An 18,050-nucleotide genomic window follows, 5' to 3' on the forward strand; every position below is an offset into this window, starting at 1 on the left:
AACGGATAAAAGAAAGCAAACTTCAATCTAATCTAAAAATCGACTTTCTTTTAAACTAACTTTGTATTGTTGTTTTAAATGTTCATGTCCTGTTGGTTTCCCATATACTACTCGTGTGTTGTTTGTTTTGTTTTTATTCGTCGTCAGTAAAAATATAATATATTTGTTTTATACATATATTTACAGCCTTACTTGCGCTTCATCCCCTCCACACCACCACCACCAGCACCGCCGTCACCACAAGAGCAACTCCGCAACTGCGCGCTGCACGGTCCATTCATTTCGGTTGCGTATCCATTCTATTCATTGCCGCGTACGATTATCGCCCCTTTTCACTATCGCTGTGCTGCTCTCTCCCTCTACAATCCTACTTTTTTTTTGCTTTTTCCATTAGCTTCCTAATCTTTCCTTTTTCCCCGTTGCAACCACGGACTCTTTCTGTTTTGCGATAGGAGCTTCTTTTTAATTGAATTACACATTTCCCCTATCCACGTTCTCTTTTAGAGCATGTTAGCAAGCAACACCATGCAAAAAAAAAACATGGAAACTTATAAATCTTAGCAGGAATTAAACACCTTTTTTTGACACAGCAGTAAAGAATAAAAACACGCACACATTTTAGGGTAATAATAATTAAAAAAAAAAAAGAAGGTACGACTTATACACAAACATCAGTTAAATCTTGTGATTTGTAACATTCATCGCCTTGGAAAGGATTGTTTCCCTCTTTCTCTCTTTCTCGCTCTCTAGCTCTTTGAACGTGTTTTTTTTTGTTTTATGCAAATATATGAGTATAAACACAAACAACAGCAAATCGTAATGAAAATACAGCGAATAATAAACGCGCCTACTACTGGAAGAAGTTTGCCAGGCATGCTACCCAATGTTTGCCAATCCTCTGTGTTTTCTTCGTTTACTTTCTTTCTATATCGTTTCCACAGCTACATTCCGCTAGCCTACTGCGCATACAGCGCACCAACTAATGGTTTGGGAGTTTTATGTTCCCTCTCTCCCTCTCTTCGAACACATCCATCTGTTTTTTTATCCTTCAGCCCTTTATCAGCTTGGCGTTTGGTGCCATCTTTAACGAAATTATTCTGGCGCATTCGTCCAATTTTACCATTGTGTTTTGCATCGTTCAACAAATACTCCCTCCTATATACCGTGTCGCCTAATATTCCCCACCCTTCAGTTCTAGCGAGGTGTGCAGTAAACACTAGTGGTGCCGCCGTTCCATTCATCTTCACTGGACAAGCTACAAAGCTACAGTTTCTTCCCAATTTCCATTCGCTACTTCCTAAACCACGCGATCCATCGCGTACCATCTCGATTCTAATTGCGCTAGCTGGATGGGGAGGGCTGAGGCTAGTGGGAGGGGTAGCAGGCGCACCTGCGGGGCGGTGTGCAGCGGGTGCGCTCAGAAGTAGATCAGCTTGGCATCCGATGGGCACTGCTCCATGGGGCAGTAGGGACACTTTAATCTGAAAGTATTGTTCATGCTACAATTAGCGTGTTCGTTGTGTGTGTCGTTGGGTTGGGTTACACCCAAGGAAGCAAAGATGGTGCAAAAAAAAGGAAAAAGGGATTGGAAGAGGAGAGCGGTGTTGGGGAGCAGTGTTTGAACGGTTGAGAGAGAGTCACACGGGCATCGATGTCGTCGTGTTTTCGGTGGCACCGGCGCCGTCCGCGATCGATAGAACGAGAAGGAAAAGAAAATTAAAGGTGAACAAGATTTTGTTTTGTTTTTGCTGTTTAAATATACGCGGAACACTGGACAAGAGGAATACAGTAGTGTAGAAAAGTGTTAAAAATGGCCAGTAAAATAGGGTAGGAAGTGTGTGTGTGTGTGTGTGTGTGTGTGTGTGTGTGTGTGTGTGTGAATTGTTTGCGAGAGAAAATGCTGCACTTACATCGGTCCATTGCTAAGTTTGTTAAGCGCATCGCGGGATATGACGTGACCGCACAGCAGCTTCATCGGCGGGTTGTCTTCCGAGCTCTGCTGTCGCAGAATGGGACAAGCGAAGATGGAGTGAAACCGATTGTCCGGCTCTAGCTCAATTTCGATCTGGAAGAAGGTACGAGTTAAAAGATGGTAAATTAAAACATAAAGAGTTTGTGCGCAGAAGGTACAAGTAAACACGAGTGTTTGGCTAGCAATTATTTAAAAAAAAAAGTGTATAATTTTAAAATTTATGATAACATTCCAAACGTAGTTTAAGGAAAAGGTATGTAAAGTTACTTTAATTTAATTTAACATTTTTGGCAAAAGACAAATCATTCATTTGAAAAGCTCAATTGATGCCCATAAAGATTCACCCAATCAAATGGCACCGAAATATTCAGTATAGCTAACGAGAACTGGTCAAGTCAATTAGTAAAGAACAGCGAAACAGCTGAGTGTAGTGCCCCACTCTATCGTCCTTTTCCCTACAACCCCAATACTTACAGGCAGCTCATCGCGACCGTTCCAGATGCCCGTCACCTGGCGCGACATCATCACCTGCTTGAGATTGAGCAGCGCGGGCAGCGCGGTACAGCCCGCGTTCACGATCACGGACAGGGGCGAATCCTTGTTGATGCCCAGCAGCTGGCAGGCATCCTTGAGGAACACGTCCGCCGTCTCGATCCACATCTCCGGCGCGGTGAGGTACTTGTACGGCGAGTTGTGTATGCCGATCTGCAGGTAGATCAGCGTCCCCATCAGGATCTGGATGTCCTTCTCGAAGCGCCGCACAAACTTGGCAAAGTTGGAGCGGGCGTACGCGATCGCATCCGTTTGCGCCTGCACCCCGCCGTTCAGTATCTGCATGAACGCCAGCCGGTGCAGCTTGAACTCGAGCGTGCTGTTGCGCGCATCCAGCTCGGCCGAGTAGCGGGCGGCCCAGTCGAGGGCGGGGGCCAGATTGCCGGTGTGAATCGCCTCCCAGATGCGGTGCAGCTCGGCGTACGGCTCCGGCATGATGTCCTCCGCCGGCAGGCCCGACTCCTTGATCAGTGCGTCCGCCACGTCGTCCATGCCCTGGCGGTAGAAGTGCTGGGCCATGATTTTGTTCAGCAGCATCACGTTGCGCTCCGTCTGGAACACGTCCGTGCGCGAGGTGGCCGTAAAGTCGGCGACAAAGTTGCGGTCGATCGCCTTGCCCACCTTGCTGACCGTACCGTGCAGGTCGCGGTGCTCGGTCGTGAGACGGTGCAGCTTGTCCTTCGTCTTGCTGAGCGCCTCGTTCAGCACGTCCACCTGGCCGGCCGTAACTTTGCTGTCTGGGTTACCTAAAAGTGGAAGGGGTGGGGGGGAGAGCGAATGGAATGTTTATACATTTCTGCACCAGATGAGGGGGCAAATATGGGGAGGAGCGCTGGACGCCCGCTTTACCTTCCGCGATGGACGAACGAAGCTTCTCGATCAGCGAAATCACATCGCCGATGATGCGCTGGGAGTGATCGTTAATAGCGGAAAATTTGTTGATCACCTTCTCCACCTCCTTCTCGACGGCAGCACAGGAATCCATCGTATGGGACAGGGGTAAAGTTGCTCCAACGGACACGGAACGGCAGTAACGCTGACTGGGTGACGCTTTTTATTATTTTACCTTCAACAACAAGAGAGTTCACTGGTTGCAGGTGGAAATGTGTGCCTCCGTGCACAGGGAATTTTCCACCAACCGATCCGGGGGCGGGACGAGGCGGACGAAAAGAAAGTGACAGGCAGGCGCGGGGGCAGCGGGCGATGGTCAGCAGGGGGGCAGCAGCAACGAGCGCTCGCTTCCTTCGACCAGCAGCAGTGGCAACACAACACACACACTTGCACCAGTGCTTGCGTTCGCCTCTCGTTCACTCATGGATGTGTTATTTATGCTTCCGTCTCTACCCGTTTGCGCCACCTTTCTGGGGCTCCGCACACATAATACAGACAACAAAGAAGCACCGCAGCAACCCACACTCCCGAACCACACGACGCAGCACCACAGTCCACCACACTGGGGCACTTGGATGGCACAAGAAGAGCACAATAACTTTCGACGCGTAAATAACACACAGTCCTACATAGCAATCCGCTTCCACAGTGGCACTTTGTTAGAGCAGAGCGGAGGTGGCCCTTTCCTCCGTGGCCCGTGAGTTGCGTATTACACTGTGCGCTCCCCGATAGATAATTGCGATATTTTACGCCACCACAAGTTATACCGTGCTCATCCGTTTCGTTTCCTTCACTGTGTACGCAAAGTTTGTTCCACTCACTTCCGCTCAAGTTTCGCGATGTCTTCGATGCGCCAGTGCCCGAGGAAAAGTGAACCCAGCAGTACGAGGGGAAATTTTCGCAGCGAGGACTTATTTCCGAAACCAGCCACTTTCCATCCCAATGATTACTTTTGCTATTATTGTTGTTCGTACTTTGCTGTGGCAAGGCACGGTGGGAAGCTTCCGATGGTGCTGGCAAGTTGACAGCTCTTGTACAGCGCAAAAGTGAAGTGCAGGGGTTTCCCGCCCAACACAATGGGTGCGGGATATTTAAAGTTAAATTTACAGCACATTTTCGGCTAGCTCAAATGCAGTTGCAAAGTTTATGTTGAATCATTTCCCGTGAAAACAAGGCAGAAAATATTGTTTTTCTTTTTAAATGTTATTGCACTTCCATAACGTAACATAAAAAATGCAAAATTTGAAAAGATTTGAATTTGATATTAAAAGCTGTTAATGGCATCCCTGCCAGCATTAAACGGTTTGAAGCCATTAAGAAGGAATTTAAGACCATAGCCGCCAAAGCTTTCACGACAGTAACGGGTTCTCTTCAAAATCTATCAAATTTTGAATTCAAGATGTCAGACAGCTTGCTGCCATCTTAATCTCCAAAACCGGTATTTGCTCCCTCACAAATGTAACTGCCAAATAGAGCGGTGACAGCGCTTTTGGTTCCGAACCGAGAAAGGGTGTGTTCAAATCTTGTTTTTTTATGGTAACTTCTTTTCTTTTTTTGTGTTTGTTTCTATTTAAACTAATAGGATTTGGTATTAGTATAAACAAAATTTATCGAGAAGCAAAATTAAAACGGCACCCTGAAAAAAAAACTGTGCGAATCTTACACTCATAACGCTGGGAATCCCTACAACAGTCCAGTGTTGAAGACGCTTGCAAAGTGGTTTTCTTTTGGCAGTTGCAAATTCAAATTTCAAATTCAAAACGAAATATATCGATGGCCCTTAATCACTGCTAAATGCGCTGCTAATCACCTTCAATTCGCCGACGATTACAAGGCATCATTAGAAGGCATTTAACGGAAATTTGCGGGTAGGGATGTCATTTCGATTTTTGATTTTCTAAAAAGATTCAATTTATAAACCCTTAAAGTCTTTCTTTCTCTGCAATGATGTCATCGATAAAGCTGATCGCAGCCACAGAAAAACCAATTCTCACCAAACATTGATTTCAAACGGAAACCTACCGTTGTATTCGTTAAAGTTGTATAAGAATATGTTTTATCGTTATGGGTAAATAATATCTGCTTAAACAATAACAACGTAAAGAAAATAAATCTGTTCACATCTGCAAGTTCCATCCGGCGAAACGTGCGCTATGCGAAATCCAACCCGTCCATAGTTTCGCTTCCACCTTCCTCCACCGGCACCAGATGGCGCTTGGTCAGGTTAAAGCTGATGCCCGTGATGGCGCGGTTTTGTTTCATCATTTTCAAAAAGTTGTACCACGTGACGTTTCTCATCAAGTTTTCCGGATTGCCGATGACGATCGTCAGTGCCTGGGCGCGGGTCAGCGCGACATTGAGCCGTCGCGGGTCGGCCAAAAATCCGACTGTGGTGCGATTGGACCGTACGGCCGATATGATGATGACCGGTTTCTCCCGCCCCTGGTACTGGTCCACCGAGCCGACCTCAATGTTGTCCAGCCCGAGCGTGGCCAGCCCGCTCTTAATGAACTCCACCTGAGAAGACATGAAAGACGTTAAGAGAGGTGCTAGTGGTGCTAGAGGCGCATGGAAGGTAGCGGCTCCCTTTTCCAATCCCATTACCTGCTTCGAATAGGGCGTTACGATGCCAATGTCCTCTTGCCGCACAATTTGACCGTTAATTTCCTCCTTCATCAGTATTTGCACGTACTGGTACACCAGCTGCGCTTCCTGCACGTTCCAGTAGCTGAGCGAGATGGAGTCCTGCTGCATGAAGCCGACCACCGAGTGGAACAGCATCGGGAGCTTGCGATTGGGCAGATGGTGCCAGTTCACAGCCCAGTGCGTTATCGTCGGGTCGCCCTTGGCCCGCAGTTCCGCGTCGTAAAACTGTTGGTTGGAAAACCGGAACAGGGACTCGTGCGACCGGTAGTTGTCCAGCAGCTTCGTCACCATGTGCGGGCTGTACTCGTTGTTGTTGGCATCCTTCTGATAGACCGGCCGCTTCATCAGCCGCTCCAACAGTGACGCGTTGTGTGGCGTATCGCGCAGATACGGCATGCGCGTGACGGGCCCGAGCTGCAGCGGATCACCGGCCAGCACGACACTCGCCTGCAGCCTGTTGTTGATCGTATCCGTTCCCACGCACCCGATCGGTACGAGGGCGCTCAGCTCCCGGCAGCTGCCACACTCGTCGATGAAGATGTAATCGTACATGGACCGATTGACTCCGAGCTGCAGCAGCCGGCCACTAGTCATGACGGTGCAGACGAGGATGCGCGTCTGCACAAAGTCCTGCATGGCCGGCGTTTCGTAGATGCCGTAGTGCATGTTCGATACCTGCACCACCTTCAGATCCATTCCGTTAATGTCCCGCTGGGAGGTTTGGGAAAAGTAGCGAAACAGATCGTTCACGGTGACGTACTTGAGCAGCCGCTTCGCCAGCTCGTTGCAGGCATAATTGGACGTGGCCGTTACGAGGATGCGTGACTTGGGCCGCATCTTCCAGATCTGCAGTACCGCCTCGACGATGGTGCAGGTTTTGCCCGTGCCGGGCGGCCCGAAAAGAATGTACGGTGCGGGGTAGGCCGTCCGATTGACGATGTTTTTGATTGCCTGCGTTTGCTGCTCATTCTCGGCAACGCATGACTGGAACCAGTCGAACCTGCGGATGAGACGAGATGAAAGGAATGACTCACGTATCATTGATGGGAGCTCGGAATTGGATCTACCCGATTCTAATTCCGTGTTTAAAATAAATTCCGGAGCTGATTCCGATTTTAAATTCGAACCTGATTCCGATGCCGGAACAGATTCCGAATCTGATTCCGAGTCCGATTTCAAAGTTAACTCCGAATCTATTCTGGCGTCGACTTCGGAGCCAATTCCGAAATCAGAATCGGAACCGGAATCGGAATCGTCCTAGATATTGCAATTTGCTCCGGAAACGGTATCAGAATTGACTCCAACATTGGAATTAGCTCCGGAATGAGTGAATTGAATTGAAGTAAGAAGTTTCAGAAGTGAAATCAGTCCGAGAATCGCACCCACGACTCCGATCCGACTCCGACTATTGTTAGTCCGATTCTAACTGCGGCGAAATGGAACCACTAGATTCGCCCGGATTCGAAGTATCCCGGAGTCGCCAAGAGCTGTCCGGAGTCGTTTAGAGCCGTTCGGAGTCGTTCGTTTTCGATTCCGGAACTGATTATGATTCCAGATTCCGGTACCAATTCTGGAATCGGTTCCGGAAACTGGTTCCGAGCCTACTATCATGTATCGATTCCAGAAAACTTCGGAGCTAGTCGAAATCGATTCCGACGAAAACTTAATTGTTCCCATCACGTAAAAAACCTTACAAGCGCACAACGAACGAAGCCCAACCCTAAAAATACCTACTCAGTAATCACCGCTTCGTCGAACGTCTTGGCAGGCGCTTTTGGTTTCGCGCTTTCGATCTTCGGAAACAGGATGCTGCTAAAATCGAGCCGGCTCATGTGTACAAGCGCCGTGTACTCCAGCTTGTACTGGAGGCGGTTCAGCGGAAACTCGATCTTCAGCGAGCGTAACGTTTTGAGCGGAGTTTCTGTCTCGATCAGTATAATGGAGCTGCGCTCGACGATCGTGCCCCGTACGATGGTGGGACCGTGGTTGCGACCGATCACTCCACAGTTTACCTGCACGTGGCTGCCGACCTCGAGCAGGACGGGCGGCACCTTGAACTGGTCGATCGTAAGAACGTATTCCTTCGGCAGCCGCTCCTCCAGCGTGCCGTTCTCTACCGTGTAGCGCAGCATCTGCAGGTGGCTGTCAAATTCGTCAATTTGGTCCAGCGATCGCAGATAGTCGGTCAGATTGTCCGCATTCAGTTGCTTCGCTCGGTACGCTTTCAGCCGCTCCAGCCACAGCGAAGCGTTGCGGCTGTAGTGTGGATTCTCCAGAAAGCCGTACAGATACACTTCCTGCACGTACTCCGGCACCGGGAACACGGGGAGCTTGGACAGTGTCAGCGGGGGGCTAAAAGTATACGCGATCGATCGTTTAGCACCGGTTTTTTTTTTTTTGGGAGTGTGTTGTTAGCAATGTTGCTTTGCTTACCCGCGCGCTTTTCTCGGCGACAGTAGATGAATCATGACGGTTTCCCGCAACCGGTACGGTGTGCCGAGCAGATCGGAAAGGAATACCACATGGTACGAGCGATCCTCCTTTTCGTGGATCTCCTTTTCCATCGCAAACTCGTAGCCGGGCACCATGCGCAGGACGCCGCCGAACAGGACGACACGCTTGCTCGTTTCGTAGTAGAGGTAGATGGAGCGTAGTATCAGTATTTGGGAGCAAAAGTTCTGCACCTTGATCGTAATCATCGACTGGGTAATGCTGAACTCGACCGTCATGCGGAAGACGGGCTTCGGCACTATCTGCGGCGTCCTGCTCTCGGGGATGTTTATCGCCGATTCGACCCATTGTAGGAGGCAGCGTGTCGTGCCGGTCCGCTTGAGGTGACTTTTGCGACTTTGTCGTGCTAGCTTACCTGGAAGGGGAAGTTGAAAAGGTGATTTAAGTTTGGGGTGAGAATGGTAATCGAACAGGAGGGCCCTACGGTCGCATTCAGTACGACTCTAAGGCGATCGTTATTGTGGTGTGTAAGATTAGGGCTTAAGATGGCAGACGATGGACATTACTCAATTGCATAGTAAGTACCGTACCGTTACATTATGATCCTTCCTGGTGGAAAGACACCAACATCATCTAAAATTCACACATAATGTCTCTTTATAATGGTCTCATGGTATATTCAACACAACTCAATCAATAGAGTCCATTTTAAGAAGGTTTGCATTTATCGCACTAAACCATTTTTATAAAATAATGATAACAGGTGGTAGTTGTAACGGTTTTTATTCAAATCGAAACTTCCTTATGGGAATTGGGAATTGGACTCTATAGCATCCTTGTTAGACAAATCCAATACGAATTTCCAAGGAGCCTGTCCAAAAAGGGTGCCATAGAGTCCAATTTCCATTATATGAAGTTCACTTCCAATAGGAAGGAGTCAAGGAAGTGTCCCACAACTATGAGAATCGAATAGGCTATCCACGTAGCAGGGTGCCTGGAATAGAGGGTTAACTGGTTTTCGATTTAAACGGTCTTCGAAAACGTGTAAAAAACGCATACGTGGTGAAGTAGTACAGATGTATAGGTACACGTCACGGAAGGCTTATCACAGGTTTTGTTCCTTCCAACTTCCGGCTGAAAGATTGAGACAATCTAGCCATGCGAAAAGCTCAGATAAAAGGTCATAGATAGATCCAAATCCATGTATGGCTGCTGATACAGATCCATAAACCCACTACGGACGTTGCACCATAAATAAAAAGAAGAAGAAGAAGATCCGGTTCCTACCACTCGACCTGATAACAAATCAATCGTTGTAACGGGTAAATGTAATCTAACCATGGCTGGCGGGGTTTTGTAGAGATAAAATGATTAAGTGTACTGATTTTACTATTCAATTGGATTTTAAAAACCCTTGCTACGCGGTGGCATTTGCTGGGATGGGAATCGAACTACATCCGAGTTTGCATTTGTAGCCTTTTCTTCAACAAAACATCACTGGACACCGATTAGAGTCAGAATCATCGATTCACGGCACAAAAGCGATGATGTTGGGAAAAGATGCAGATGTCTAACAACCATCAAGGATCAAGGATCAACCAAACAATGGCAAACCGCACTAACGTTCTCACTGAAATAAAGGAAAAAAAAGAACATGAACATGTTTCGAGCGTTTCGATTCAATTAACATCAACCGATCATTCGATTGATTTTGTTGACAATTTCCAAAGCAGCAGTATCGCTTCAACCAGATGGATATCGAAGAGGCTGCAAATGCGCTTTGTTTACACTAGCACCAAACACCAATGTTCTGTGAACGTGTTATTGTTCGAGAGGAAAGAAAGTATGAAGGCGACTGTTTTCCGTCTACAAAGCATAAAGCATAATACGCATTAACATAACATGAAGCAGAGAAGGAAGGGCAAGAAAGCTGATGCAGCAGCAATGATGATTCAACCGGAGGTAGAAATACCCTTGAGACCCTTGAGAGTGGTGGTGCTGATCGTTTGCGATCTTTAAATCGCTAAGACGCCAGCGATAGGGTACAAAGTAGAATCGCGATTGTTTTAGTGCGTTTCGGGCAAGAGAGCCCAAGGAAAGGATTTAACAAACAAAACAAAACAGAAACATCACAGCCAGGCTTAATTGGGTACTTTTAAATTCTGGGAAAAATAATCCACGGGTAAAAGAAAAATGGGGTAAAATTTTTCGAGCAAATTGGGCACTTTTCCAATGCTAGCAATCAGTGATTAGTCTGTTACGCGCTTAGTTTTGCAGCATCCACTAAAACTTGCAGTAAGATCTTTTCACAGCCGCTGATGCTGGTGGCGCAGAACGAAAGCGTCAATGCTACTTGACTACTGAAAGTCACATCTCTACCTTGTTACGTTGTGAAATATACACACAAGCCCGATACTTTCAGAAGATCATTAAAACCGGTACGCGATCACAGGCCTGAGATTCTATCACATATAATTCCTATCCTCCCTTTAACCACCCCTCTTCCCTCCTTAAACTCATCAAACCTGTGTGGGAGACGCACAGTCTGTGTATGTGTGTGTGTGTTGTCCACGGCACATATAGGCGCACATTGTTTCGCTGCCGTCATCAAATGGTGGAATCAAGCCCGTACACAAAATCAAACGTGATAAGCTTCGCGCAATGTTCGAACGTTCGCGCGCTTAAACGTGATGTAGAAGTCATTGCAACATCCACAATTCCACTCGCCCTCGATCTTCTACTACCGGTATCGTTTTGATTCGTTGTTTTTGACTATCTACAGACTTCATTTTCAGCTTTGTTGACTACCTCTCGATCGTTTTAAGTAAACCTGTGTAAAGTAAACAGACGGTAAAGCTTAAGTCAGGTCGGATTAAGCACTATGCACGCGGATTAGGGCGATGTAAGCACAAGGTGTGGTACACCCCAATAGAAAACGGTTCCAAATGTTTACTACACCACCGCCAGACACACCAGCTGCTTCCCGCCGCTTTGACGGTTGAGCGTTGTCGCCCATGGCAACGGAAACATGGTTGCACTTGTTGGAAAATACTAATTATCAATTGTGCGACGACAACGGCGATGTGGTGTTGACGAGAGCGCGCAATAAAGCGCTTGCAAAGGGTAGCACGGCAGATAACGTTGTGTGAGTGATTGTTGTATCCAATACAGCCGTTCGCACTACGTTCGCAAAAAAGCATGCAAAAATAAAAGTAAACAATGCGGTACAAAAGGTACAACAAAAAACACACACACACACACACACACACAATTGCGGAAGGGGATGCCCCAACTCTCCTCTCGCGCTGGACAACAAAAAAAAAAAAACACGGGAATCGAGCGGAAAAGGTGACTCATCGACGATCAGTTATCGGTTTGTAATCTTGCACTGTAAATCCATTTGCATGATTAGCTGTTAACGGTCAACTTTAGTGATAAAAATTGGCAGCACACATCCTTGCATCTTCCGGATGTGTGTGCGATTGTGTGTGTGATTGTGTGTGTAGCACTACGAATACTTTGAAATGGCTGTTCCACTACCTCCTCTGGCTGTTGTTGCTCGTTGTTCGCCTGTCATGATGGAGCTTACTGCGGAATGTTTGAAGAAGAAAATAGCAAGCACACTTGAGACCTTTTTTTATCAGCAGTTTTGAAAAACTTCGCACTTCACTGTTTCCAAAGCGCGGCTCTAAACACAGAGTTTAGGGACACTTTTAAGTAAACACAGACACATACACACAGACGCGCGCGCACACAAGTACGAGCCGGATCCGGCAAGCCGTCCGCATTCGGCGCTTAGCTCTTCCACACAGCACAACCGTAACGACGTGCCGCAGCGGTATGCATTGCCGGTGTATGCATCCACTACTGAAACCGCCAATGGAAGCCGCACAATGGGTAAACTGCAATCGGTGCATCTGGACAAATATGGTGTGCAATTATTTTTTGTTTTGTTATTGTTATGGAAGTCGATACTGTGGGAATTTAGATAAGGTTAGGGACACAAATGCTCGATACATTTATTTATTGGATAGAAAGCACATGTTTCGACATGTTTCCATACATTTTCTTTCTTTGTCTTTCTTGTGTTCTGTCATATGTCTCTCTCACCTTGACCTCACTGTTTCACTGTCTGTCTTTTCCATTTTCTGTGACTCTCTTTCTATCTCTCTCTTTTAATCTCTTTGTTTCTCTGTCTTTCAGAGTCTCTCTTTTCTTTCTCTCATTTTGTCTTTCTCTTTCATTCTATACCTGTCTCCCTCAGTTCTTATTCTACTGTCCAATTCTCGCTCTCTTTCTAGCTCTATTTTTCTATTAATTGCTGCCTAGGCGACATGATGCACCCCAAATAGCCAGCTCGTACTTTATAGCTGATTTAGGGCTGTTTAACGAAAAATCGTTCCGATGTCGTACTTTGTGGCTGATTAAGCGATAGACGGTACTTTGCGGAACTATGGAGCTTGTTAACAAGCACATGGTACTCTTTGGAACTTTGCGGCTGATTAGCACTATGTGTAGGGTTCATGATGGAACTTGAAGGCTTGTTAAGAAAGCGTACCGAACTTGGTGGAACTTTATAGCTTTTTAATGCATAACATCGGTGCAAGGTGGCTCTTGTCAAAGTGTAAAAGACGGACGCCAGCAATCATCTCATTGCTGCTGCACAAGTTAAATTCGTTGATTGAAGAATGAATATTGAGTGAAGTGATTGTGAATTATCAGTAAATTGTGTAAAATTTTGTGTGATTCATCAATACAAAAGTTTTAAAAATATACATATGTGTTTAAACGAAACAAATCTTGTTGTTTATTTCATCGATGACGCTTGCTTGAAAATAAAACACAAAGAAAAATAATCCCTGGCATCGTGGCATAAGGAAGCTGCTTAGGTGCTGTTTGAAAGACCCACATAGATCTTTGATGCTGTTTATCTACTGCAAAAGGCGAGTTAGAGCAGCGATCTTTAGCGTGCCAAAATGAGCTGCTTAAGCAATTCTGGCTATTTGGGAAGGAACTGTGAGAAATGTTCAAATAGGAGGGTTTTTTTTCAATTGAGAGAGGTCTCAAATAAGACAGAGCTCACTGTAGAAGCTTTTGTACGATGAAAGATCTTGTGAAACCCGTAACTGACATCAACAGATGTTGATTTTATTGATTTATTGACAAAAGCAGGTTGATTTTATTGCTTAATAACTGGTTCTACGGGGGGGGGGGGGGGGTGGTTTTAGTATTACATGTATGTGGAACGCTTTCTGGTATTTCAAACCCGTTTAGGAGTCATTTGAGTTATTTGTGATGATTGGAAGATTAAATGTTCTTTCTTTAACACTCTGGGCGCTGGCATTTTGCATCAGCTTTCTGCGGAGAAAACACTACAAGATAAGAGAGCGATGAGAGCGTTTCATTGGCTTACGATCGTTCACTCTCTTTCCGATTCTCACGTACGATGCCGCTTCTGCAATATGCGCTCTCTCTTTCTTCCCGCTGCAATGCGCTCTGCTGAGAGTTGCTGAGAGACCAATCACAGAGAAGTGGTGTGCACAAAGCTGTGATTCCAAAGCGAGCCACAAAGCGCCCAGAGTGTTAAATGGCGTTTTTTCTAAAGAAAATGGACGAAAAGCTTTAACAGTCCACATCTGATATAATTTGATTATTTTTTTTTCTATTTACGACCGAGCCCAGCATTACCGAGCGTAAATTACTGTGTGCAGCATCGTTCGCTACTGCTGCGACCTTAAAATTAGTTTAAATTTTCAAGGCAACCTCCAGCACCAGCGCCTACGCGACAACATCGAATTGTTTGACACAACAACCTGGAGTGTCGTGTCTGTCGCATTCGCCTCATTGCTAGAGTGCCACCTAACCACGGAAAAGTGAACTGTCACGATTACATCGGTGCATACGTTTATTTATTTTCTGTTCCTTTTCTGTGTTGTTGCAAAACCCCAGCGCGAATCGACGAAAGTGTGCGATAATTCTGCCGGGGCGCTGCAAAGTTAAATTCGTAATCTCTCCGCACACGAGGCTGCTGCTGCGCTGCATCTAGTAGGTGTTTGGTGTTTCGTTAGTGATTCTACTGGTTGGCCCGCAAAATCATGGAAAAGGTGCGCTCATAATTGATAAGGTTCAACTAGAGAGTTCAACAGCGGCTCGAAGAACGAGTTCCCCACGGTCAATTGGTAATTTGCCTCGCTGGTCGGAACGTCGCCACGATGGTCGAATCGTTCGGTCGTCTGCTGTTGATGCGTCTGTTGCTCGGTGTCTTGGGCGGCTTGCTGACGGCCACGCTGATCGTAGCGCTCATGGCACGGCAAGGCATTGCCCCGTTCGAGCCGGAACCGTCTTCACCGGTGCTGCCGCAAGCTCGCATCAGCGTAGGCTGGGACGTAAGTGATGGAGCGATTGTACTAAAAACAAGTCTAACATTGGGGTTTCCTAAAAACGGCATACCTCGTAACATCTGCCACCATCAGACCGCAACATACCCTTTTGTGAAGTGAAAGTCAGTCTGCTTCTCTTGCTAACGCCTTCCTGCGTCTGCTTTCTTTTTCCCCTTTTGTAGGACTTTCCTCCGCTAAAGAATGACAATCTGCTGCGTGCGGCCCGGGGCGAACCGGTCGACCGTGTGCCGGTGTGGGTGATGCGCCAAGCCGGTCGCTACCTGCCCGAGTTCCAGGAGGTGCGCGCGAAGCATGACTTTTTCACCGTCTGCCGAACGCCGGAGCTGGCCTGCGAAGTGACGATGCAGCCGTTGCGCCGGTTCGACCTGGACGCGTCGATCATCTTTTCCGACATACTGGTCATCCCGCAGGCGCTGGGAATTACGGTGGAAATGAAGCCGGGCGTCGGCCCCGTGCTACCCGAACCGCTCGTCGGCCCGGCCGATCTCGGCCGCCTCAATCAGACCGGCACGATCGAGCGGCTAAAGTACGTCGGCGAGGCGATAACGATGATGCGCCGCATGCTGGAGGGCAAGGTGCCGCTGTTCGGCTTTACCGGCGCACCCTGGACCCTGATGGGCTACATGATCGAGGGCGGAGGCAGCAAGACGATGTCCAAGGCAAAGGGCTGGCTGGCGGACCATCCGGAGGCAAGCCAGAAGCTGCTGGACATTCTTACCGACCAGGTGGTGGACTATCTCGTGATGCAGGTGAAGGCCGGCGCCCAGATGCTGCAGGTGTTCGAATCCAGTGCGGACCACTTGAGCAAGGAGCAGTTTCTTGCCGTCTCGCTGCCCTGTCTGAAGCGCATCCGGGTGGATTTGCTCCGCAAGTTGGCCGACGAGGGCGTTCCAGCTGTGCCGATGGTGCTGTTTGCTAAGGGCGCTATGCACTCGCTGGAGGAGATGGCGCAAACCGGGTACGAGGTGCTCGGGCTCGACTGGACGATCGATCCGGAGGAGGCTCGCAAGCGGGTCGGTCCGAACGTGACGCTGCAGGGCAACCTGGACCCGCAGGACATGTACAAACCGCCGGAAGAGCTGCGCGAGCTGGTGCTGACGATGGTGCGCAAGTTTGGCAAGCATCGGTACATCGCCAACCTGGGCCACGGCATTACCCCGCAGACACCGATCGAAAGCATGTCCGTGCTGGTGCAGGCAGTGCACGATGCGTTGTGATAAGTGCCTAAACCGTTAACGCCTCCTGTCCCCAAACAGTGTCCCTTTGCGACCCAGTTGCTGTGGCGTACCATTTCGAGAATGGTGCATCGCGTAGAAACAGAACCATTTTGTTTTGATAAATATTTGCATTTAATTAGCTTCCAAATGCGACAAGATTATCAGCTGCATTGAGGAATTGCACAATATCACATCGCCTCGAAGCCAATACTATCTCTTAGGGCAGGTTTTGCAATGACGAGCGATTGGCAAGAAGTCGGCCTCCTCATCGTTATCGCTCTCAGCACAACATGCGGGCAAACAAGAAACACGTTGCAATGCTTTTTGGCAGGGTTTGGGGCATTTCGATTTGTTATTGTTATGGGGAGAAAATTAACATGTTTTGCAATAAAAAAAGAAGATGAAAGATGCGTGTGGCCATCTTAAAATCAAACCAAACATTGCCTACTCATTTGATTGGGACAGACTTTACCGATCACCGGGCAACGAAGTAAAGTGACCTCAGCAATCATACATCCAAGGATGCACAGGCAGAACCATCTCAGTACCGTCATCACCACAATCATCACTTGTAACTTAGGCGGATCGAATCATCTCAATTGCTGTTTCCAACTTTTCAATTAGATTTTGCTTTCACAGAACACACACACACACACCACCGGCAACGGATACGAAAACAGCGAACGAACTAGTAAACGAACACACTGGTGGGTTTTTTTAGAGTGGGATTAGCTGTTGTTTTCCTCTTCTTCGCTCACTTCTTTATTCGCACACGTCCGACGAACTGTCCAAAAAAACCCGTGGAAGCCAACCGAGCCTTCGATTATTTACAAAGCTCCGTCGATTCCACGCACCTACAGACTCTGGCTCCTGCTGCTTAATCTTCCGTCGATTCGACGTTCTCGGTCTGCAGCTCCTTGAACGTGGGCACCGGAACGTACGTGACCAGCGTGTACAGCTTGTTGGGCGAGTCCTCATCGTCGTTACGGCGGCGGGAAAGGCGCACGCGTATGCGGAAAGGTGGATTCCTGTGCACGCGGAGAAGCGAGCAGAAAATGTGTATTAGTGTTAGGAGGACAAGGTACTACTTCCGCGTGTTCGTGCTTGTTAGAGCAAGTAGCGACCCCTTACCTGATTCCGCGGTGCCAGATAGCCTTGTTCAGGCGGGTGTCGATGCGAACGTCCGTGGTTCCCATCTCCTTCTCGGCAAACTTGCGCACGATCTTGATCGCTCGCGGGGAGCGCTTCTTGTAGCCGACCTTGTGCAGGCGTCGGTTCAGGTTGATGGTGCACTCCCGTGTCACCACTTCATTGATCGCCGACTTTGGCTTCTTCTCACGCTTGGCCTTAACCATCTTGGAGGATGTTTAATTAAACTGCAAACAAACGATACATGGAACGTTAAAGCTTTCATTAGTACGGGCAATTCTCAGTGCTTAATTTTTCTATGGTTTAATAAGAACACCGTAAGGCTAGGAAAGGAGAGCGAATCGGAACACATGAAGTCCAGCCGGAGTCCAGCCGTGAGGGCACCGACGACCCATGTTGACAGTTCCATCACCGAGCGGCTTCGTACACAACACCCACTTTCGGAGGCAAATTTCGGTGATTCTCGCGACCGGACGGACAAACATTCATGTGCCATCGAAGCTTTCCTTCTTTCCACACACAATCCACGCAAAACGGTGCCTTTTTGCAGCGAAAAACACAACTTACAGAGCAATTCTTTTAATTAACCGAAATGTGTCCGCTAGCACTCGTCGATGCCGGAAACGAAAGAACGCTTACGTGGAAATTTGACACGTCCTGTCATTGGGGCAGGCAGCATGCGTTCCCGCTTGACAGCTGGTGCCTGTTTAAAGTGTGCGTTTTTCAAAAACGCACACTTGCGTGAAACCGTTGCATGGATACAAATGTTAT

General features: G+C 47.8%; 4 protein-coding genes and 1 long non-coding RNA gene across 9 annotated transcripts; 1 reads left to right on the plus strand and 4 right to left on the minus strand.

The window, feature by feature from the left end:
- Positions 1-774: 774 nt before the first annotated feature.
- Positions 775-4,406, minus strand: LOC121598430 (E3 ubiquitin-protein ligase RMND5A). The gene is made up of 4 exons (XM_041925275.1): positions 3,374-4,406; positions 2,447-3,270; positions 1,911-2,065; positions 775-1,499 (listed from the first exon to the last, which is right to left on the minus strand). Exons 1-4 carry the CDS (start codon positions 3,507-3,509, stop codon positions 1,418-1,420), a joined length of 1,197 nt encoding a protein of 398 aa, XP_041781209.1. The 5' UTR covers positions 3,510-4,406; the 3' UTR covers positions 775-1,417.
- A 1,009-nt stretch (positions 4,407-5,415) lies between these two features.
- LOC121599896 (putative helicase MOV-10) lies at positions 5,416-12,473 on the minus strand. 4 transcript variants are annotated; one of them, XM_041928021.1, is made up of 6 exons: positions 12,053-12,473; positions 11,055-11,342; positions 8,495-8,927; positions 7,796-8,413; positions 6,020-7,061; positions 5,416-5,932 (listed from the first exon to the last, which is right to left on the minus strand). In XM_041928021.1, the coding sequence occupies exons 2-6, from the start codon at positions 11,101-11,103 to the stop codon at positions 5,567-5,569; spliced, it is 2,508 nt and encodes an 835-aa protein (XP_041783955.1). In that variant the 5' UTR covers positions 11,104-11,342; positions 12,053-12,473; the 3' UTR covers positions 5,416-5,566. The 4 variants fall into 4 exon arrangements, with proteins under 4 accessions (XP_041783955.1, XP_041783956.1, XP_041783954.1 ...); XM_041928022.1 differs by lacking the exon at positions 11,055-11,342 and having other exon boundaries at positions 12,053-12,472; XM_041928020.1 differs by lacking the exon at positions 12,053-12,473 and having other exon boundaries at positions 11,055-11,478.
- A 1,410-nt stretch (positions 12,474-13,883) lies between these two features.
- LOC121599467 (uroporphyrinogen decarboxylase) lies at positions 13,884-16,563 on the plus strand. Of its 2 annotated transcripts, none has more exons than XM_041927295.1 (2): positions 13,884-14,898; positions 15,075-16,563. In XM_041927295.1, exons 1-2 carry the CDS (start codon positions 14,725-14,727, stop codon positions 16,128-16,130), a joined length of 1,230 nt encoding a protein of 409 aa, XP_041783229.1. In that variant the 5' UTR covers positions 13,884-14,724; the 3' UTR covers positions 16,131-16,563. The 2 variants fall into 2 exon arrangements, with proteins under 2 accessions (XP_041783229.1, XP_041783230.1); XM_041927296.1 differs by having other exon boundaries at positions 14,053-14,616.
- Positions 14,762-15,087, minus strand: LOC121599469. Its single transcript, XR_006005685.1, has 2 exons — positions 14,998-15,087; positions 14,762-14,931 (listed from the first exon to the last, which is right to left on the minus strand). It is a non-coding gene; the product is annotated as an uncharacterized LOC121599469 (long non-coding RNA).
- Positions 16,564-16,960: 397 nt separating the features above from the next.
- Positions 16,961-17,962, minus strand: LOC121599468 (60S ribosomal protein L31). Its single transcript, XM_041927297.1, has 3 exons — positions 17,847-17,962; positions 17,262-17,506; positions 16,961-17,158 (listed from the first exon to the last, which is right to left on the minus strand). Exons 2-3 carry the CDS (start codon positions 17,483-17,485, stop codon positions 17,008-17,010), a joined length of 375 nt encoding a protein of 124 aa, XP_041783231.1. The 5' UTR covers positions 17,486-17,506; positions 17,847-17,962; the 3' UTR covers positions 16,961-17,007.
- Between the last annotated feature and the right edge of the window lie 88 nt (positions 17,963-18,050).

This window comes from Anopheles merus, chromosome 3L (assembly GCF_017562075.2).
Source record: "Anopheles merus strain MAF chromosome 3L, AmerM5.1, whole genome shotgun sequence".
NCBI lineage: Eukaryota > Metazoa > Arthropoda > Insecta > Diptera > Culicidae > Anopheles > Anopheles merus.